The sequence below is a fragment of the Lupinus angustifolius genome, chromosome LG06, assembly GCF_001865875.1.
Source record: "Lupinus angustifolius cultivar Tanjil chromosome LG06, LupAngTanjil_v1.0, whole genome shotgun sequence".
Lineage (NCBI taxonomy): Eukaryota > Viridiplantae > Streptophyta > Magnoliopsida > Fabales > Fabaceae > Lupinus > Lupinus angustifolius.
In genome coordinates this window covers 9,357,835-9,364,027 of record NC_032014.1, presented here as the reverse complement: position 1 = coordinate 9,364,027, position 6,193 = coordinate 9,357,835, and the positions used below count along the sequence as shown (strand labels likewise).

The 6,193-nt window shown below is 31.4% G+C and overlaps 1 protein-coding gene across 3 annotated transcripts; it reads left to right on the top strand.

Moving 5' to 3' along the window:
- Window positions 2,072-5,322, top strand: LOC109349665 (ATG8-interacting protein 1-like). 3 transcript variants are annotated; one of them, XM_019590567.1, is made up of 4 exons: window positions 2,072-2,201; window positions 3,184-3,623; window positions 3,729-4,030; window positions 4,932-5,322. In XM_019590567.1, the coding sequence occupies exons 2-4, from the start codon at window positions 3,191-3,193 to the stop codon at window positions 5,034-5,036; spliced, it is 840 nt and encodes a 279-aa protein (XP_019446112.1). In that variant the 5' UTR covers window positions 2,072-2,201; window positions 3,184-3,190; the 3' UTR covers window positions 5,037-5,322. The 3 variants fall into 3 exon arrangements, with proteins under 3 accessions (XP_019446112.1, XP_019446110.1, XP_019446111.1); XM_019590565.1 differs by having other exon boundaries at window positions 2,076-2,201; window positions 3,184-4,030; XM_019590566.1 differs by lacking the exon at window positions 2,072-2,201 and adding an exon at window positions 2,999-3,019 and having other exon boundaries at window positions 3,184-4,030.

The following is a 6,193-nucleotide window of genomic DNA, read 5'->3' as shown; positions in this document are numbered from 1 at the left end:
TCAGAATGTGGACATTGACCACTTATATATAGTAGCGGAAGTTCTGAGAAGATAAGCTAAAATCAATCAAAAAGATATTATCTAATCAACTAAAATATGATCTCATCATAACAGCAAGATAAGATATTTTCTAAACTAATTATTCCAGATATAATCTTTAGACTTCAAAGGTGGTTGAGTTCTTCTCTTGGTTTGGTTGTACTATTCTCCATATTATTATTGGGCTCAAGTATAGACAATCCAACAAGTAGTAAGACTATATTTGTCTTATATTTCATCTTACTGAAGAGATTATTGTTTTGAAGTGAAGTTTTTCTTACAAATGTTCTCTTAAATAATTAGAAAGAATGGGTAGAACAAGGAGATGAGATTACGAGAAAATAGGTGATTTAGTTGTTGAAACAATAAATAGTGATTCTTTTGTCGAAGGATGTTAAAAATATTATTAAGATAACCAAACCCATTTATTAGTTGTTAATTAAGTTTTATGATGGTTAAGGCTGAGAATTCTATGAAAGATGGACTTGGTTCTCCGTAAAATCCAAGAGATAACTAAAACAACAAACGTGCAATATGTTATTCGAAAATGGAAAGTATCCGGACAGCAAAGTAGACAAAAATGAATTATATAAGAGTAAATTATAATAACACTCTAGAGTTTTAGTAAAATTATATAAATTACTATTTCTTTTTTTAAATTTATATAAATCATCTCTAATTATATACATATATTATAGTGACTGACCCTCTAAGAGATATAAGTGTAATTTCTTAAACAAAAAATGGTGACGAATATAATTAAGTTAAACAAAATATGATATATTGTGAAGACAAATCCAATTAGTATAAGAGTCAATGTTTATTCATCATTTTTTTGTTTGTTACAAATTGCATAAATAATTCTAAGGATGTGTTTAAGTCATTCTTATACTATATTGTAACTAACCAAAATAATGAATAAACATTGTCTCTTATACTAATTGGATTTGTCTTCATAATATTTCATATTTTGTTTAACTTAATTATATTCGACATCATTTTTTATTGAAGAAATTACACTTATCTCTCATACATGAAGTCAATGTAACATATGTATATAACTAGAGGTAGTTTATGTAGGCTTTAAAAAGGATGAGTAATTTATATAATTTTACTAAAACTCAAGAATATATATGCAATTTACTCATTATATAATTCGTTGTCTTAAGAGATCGGTGTTATGACTGAGAATATCTTCAAAATTTGTTACATTACCGATTTAAACAAATTAATTATCTAATTAAACATGGCAACCACAAATTTAACACAAAAGTCTACAAATTAATTATCTAATCCTTCTCTAACTTAACCCACCATCTTTCACAAATGGGTTTTCCTATGAGGAAACAGGATTAAAGGAACCAACATGCCACTTAATGGAAAAACTGCCACACCGACTTCTACTAAGGCTTGACCAATGAGGATTGAGGTATATATTACCTAAAAAAGAAAACAAAGAATAAAAATATTTTGCTTCTTAATGAGTTTTGTTTTTGACTTTGAATACAATTTTGTACGGTGCATTGAATTAATTAAAACTAGAAATTACCGAATAAATGTGTGTGTCAAAAACTAGTCTGGGTATAATTTTTTTTATCCTTTCCAAAATGAAAAACCTTAAACTTGGTAATTATTTTACACGATTACGATATTATTTATTTTCAATCAAAATTGATTTTTAAATAAAGTTAACACAAATAAATAATGAATAATATATTATTTATATAAATCTTTACACTTAATATATATATATATATATTATACTTAAGTAATAATTTTGTTTTTATTACTTTTAAGTAACATTTTTTATTGGAGGTGAACATAAATGAATAAGGATAGTGGATAGGATGAGATGATGACTAAGAAACAAATATCCTTGAATTCAGTCTGGAAAGCAATATTTGCTTAACAAAAGTTTTATAAAAAGGCGAGGGATACAAAATAAAAAAAAACAAAGGTTGGATTCTGGTAACACAAATTCCGATTATAACAAAAACAAATTTATAGTTTTTGCTTCTCACAAATCACAATAATAACAGATGTGTGTATATATATAAAAAAATTCGGTAATTTCCACGAAAATATTAACCACTACATAAGATCTCAATTTGCTGTTTCAATCTCTGCAGAACCTTATACATCTCGTGTCTGGTTAAGCTTCTGTAAGTCTTCTTCTTTTCTTTGAATTTTTTATAAGAAAAACTTAAAATTCATGGATGATTGTCAAATCTTATATGGTTGATGATGATTTTGATTTTCAGGGTTTGGTTTTTCTTTTTTTCACTTTTAGTTAGGGTTTTAATTCACTTGGATGCTTCTTGTTTGTATTTGTATTAACTGCATATAGTTCAGTGGATTGATACATATATTGGAGCTTGTGCTTGTTTTCATGGAGTTTATTTATAGTAAATTTTGAATTATTATTATTATATGGAATTTGTGTTGTACAAGGAGAAAGGGGGTAGAGTTTGTGATTTTATTTCATGGTGTTTATGACTTGATTACTAGAATAAGGGCGCCACACTGTAGCATGAGCAGGGTAGATATAACGCAGTCCTATAAAGAGGTTGTTTTCGGGACTTGAACCATGACCTCCAAGTCACAAGTTACTTGATTACCGGAAGAATTTAAAATGGTGCATGAGAAATTTTGGGGGATTTTAGTTTTTCTGTATCTAAATAATGGCAGAAATTGCATCAAACAGTTTTTGGTTCTTGGTAGAAATGAAGATGCTTACAAATTTGGTACTTGTGTGTTGGTTTATAAGTTGGGCAATGCTACATCCTTGCAAGTTTACAGAGAATAGAAAAAATCACTCCCCTTCACAAGCAAGTCAATGACTCTGCACATGATTGTGACTTTTTAGCCTACTTTCTTTTTTCTTTTAGTCTTGACACAACATTAAGGTTATTTGCCACTTTGCCTTGTGACATGTAGGTCATAGGTTTAAATCCTGGAAACAACTTATTTGCTTGTGAGGGTAAGGTTGCGTACATCTACCCTCCCGATATCCTACTAGGTGAGAGCCTCATGCACGAGGCTGTCATCTTCTAGAGTATACGTTTGTTATGTATAAATTTGAGTTTATTTATGTTCAAGTTTACTCTTTGTAGAAAGCAATTCTGATATCATTTTTTCTGATAGACAAAAGATGGCAGACAATGAAGATAGAAATGAAAAGACTTCTCGCGGAAATGAATGGGAGGTTGTATCTCTCACGGCTTCAACATATGCTGCTGCTCCTGGTCCTGATGAAGTCGAGTTGAAAGATGATGACAAGGTCGATCTACATCTGCAGGGTGAGGCAGAAACATCAAGTGCTTTGTTCATGTCTGGTCACTTTGTCTTTCCACCCAGTAAGCATGAGAATTTGCCATTGGAACCTGAATATAATGAGGTTTATGATGAATCCGGAGGTGGGGATGTTGCTTTTGAAGTGACCAGTGAAGATGGTAACATACCGAGTCGAAAGGATGAAAAAAACTTTTCATTTGCAGGATCGAATGTTCCAGAGGAGTTTGATGGTATACAATATTTTGATGACAAAGCCAACAAGTTATATGTTCATGAGAAGTTCGATGAAGGTACAACTCTACCAGGTTTTAGTTTGACCGAAAAAGAGGAAACTATGTATGATTCTGCAAAATACACTTCTTTCCACAGTGAAACAGCTATTGGTGTTGTAACAGCATATGGAGAAAGCATAGATGAGTCTGAAACACTTGAATTAGCAGAGCAAGGGGCAAATGTTTGTCCGGATTTATCAGAGTCAAAGAGTACTTCCAAATACGATAATTACAGCCCTTCACATCTTCCTTGTGAAGCTTGGTGGAAGCGAAGAGCTGCATCTTTCTATGCTCATGCGAAAGAGGCGAATGCATTCTGGTCTGTTTTCGTTGCAGCTACATTGATGGGCCTTGTGATGCTTGGGCAACGCTGGCAGCAGGAACGTGCTTTAAAACTGAAGTGGCAGATCAGTGTGAATGACGAGGTATAGTGATTGTCATTCAATTGTTTCTCTAAATTATATGCTTTGTTCCGGGCTGTTTGGTTAGGCTTAAAAAAAAACGTTTTTTCGAAAGCAGTTTTTGGTAAAAACAATTAATGTAAGTCAAAAACTATTTTGTGTTTGTCATATTTTAAATTTTTACAGCCATATTTTATTTACTCTTTTATCACAAAATATATGCATTTGATTAATGATGTAATAAGTAATAACATTGTCAAAAGAGTTTTTAATTCAAAACATTGAGCAGCTTGTAAAAGCTAAAGTGTAAAAGAGATGTAGCACTGCTTTTAAATGTTATGCACAAAGATGCTTGATTATGTCAGATTTATTCAGACTCTTTCGTCATTGATTCTAATTGTATGCAGCATACTCATCTTCAACGATGTGAACTTGTCACGGCACAATGCTGATACAGTGAATGAATGGTGGCTTAAGACCAAATAATCTGTCTAGCAATTTTTATAATTATAATTTCAGATTAAAAATTAAGAATGCTATATATTAATTTTTTAAAGAATGTAATATATAGTTTCTTTATTTTAAAACATAGTAGTAGTTTTTTGAGTTATTTCATTGAACTTTCTTCTCCTATAGAGAAGCATATCACTACAAATGAAGACTTTTGTCTAAACTTGATGCCATGCTATAGAAGTAGGAGAAAACTAAGGGTCTGTTTGCGAGTTTGATTTTGGAGCAAAAGGGAAGACTTGAGTCATCTTACAAGTGTATTTTATGACTCTCAAGCCTTCCCTTTCTTTTCCTTCCCCTCCGAAATCCAACTCGAAGACCCTAAGACTTTTGGATGCCATGCTTTAACTTCCCTGTTTGATTCCCCCTTAATACATCTAAAGATTCTAAAATACTAACTGTTATCTTTACTCAGGTGAGGAGCCGGGTCCTTGCTCCCTTATTTCGACTCAAAGATGTGATTGTTCGTGGTCACAGGCATGGTCCCTTGATTAGGGGAAGCTCTACGGTTGAAGGTTAAGAAGATCAAAGCAGCTCAATGCATGTGGCTCAATACACTGCTGTAAAAGAAGGCTAAGACAAGGAAAAATTGCATGTCAAAGAGAGGTTGAGAAAGGAATGCTAGGGTATTGAAGTAATTGGGTGATCTTTCCAATTTATGAATACTATTGAACATTTTGTATTGTGTATATTCATTCTTCATCCGTGCCTTCATTTTTATTGTATAGCTTCTGATTATGTTATAGTAAGTTATGTATTCTGATTATGTTATTAGTGAGATTTGAATGAATTGATTGCTTTAATGATGTTTAGTTTTCCTGATTCAAATACCATAGCAGTCTTCCTATTGGGACTGAATTGGGCAAATCCAATTAAGATAGACAGTTTTAGACACCTATCCGGACAAGTTTAATGTAACTTGTTCTTAGGTGGTTTGGACATGTGTCGAGGAGATTGTTGAAAGTCGCCAAATATTCTTCAAAGTTATACCGGATTAGTTTTCCAAAACCAGGTTGAAAGAGTATATTACTGCATTTCTTATGGTATAGTTATGTTTTAAAAATTGAATTGGGGAACAGGATAGAGAAAGGGAATTTAATTTATAAGTGAGTATAGAATAAAAGTCTTCCCCTTTCTTACAAACAACTGAGGAGAATAAATTATGCATTTAGAGGGATACATAACATTGATACATCTAAAATCAAATCACAGTTTATGATTATACTCTATTAGAACATGCAGATGCTCTGTTTTGAACCGAAGTCAATCATAATTATCATTATTGGTTCGGTCAGTTTGATCGAAAAAATGACAAACTGGATCCGCATCATATCGATATAACAATTATATCGAACATGTAATTAAATCAATACGGGTCAAACTATACATGTGCATGAAATGTTTTATACTTAATAATATAAGATAACAAAGATTTGGAACTTGTATATAACATGTGATTAACTATATAATTGATAATATTTACATTTATTTCACTTTACTGTCATTATTATAATATATAAAGTTTAACCACTATGTTCTTGAACCTCTGGTATCCTTAACAGCCGAGAATTGATTCTTTATTTAATTAAATAATAACAATATCTTAAGAAAGCAGAACCTGTTACAAGATCCATTCTGGAATCATTATTTGAGATACAGTTTTAAACTATTGATGAT

What these genes read in the sequence shown, in the direction of transcription:
- LOC109349665 (XM_019590565.1), top strand. Translation starts at nt 3,191, where the DNA reads ATGGCAGACAATGAAGATAGAAATGAAAAGACTTCTCGCGGAAATGAA. An exon ending in AGATCAGTGTGAATGACGAG is followed by an intron (nt 4,031 to 4,931) that starts GTATAGTGATTG and finishes ATCTTTACTCAG; the next exon opens with GTGAGGAGCCGGGTCCTTGC.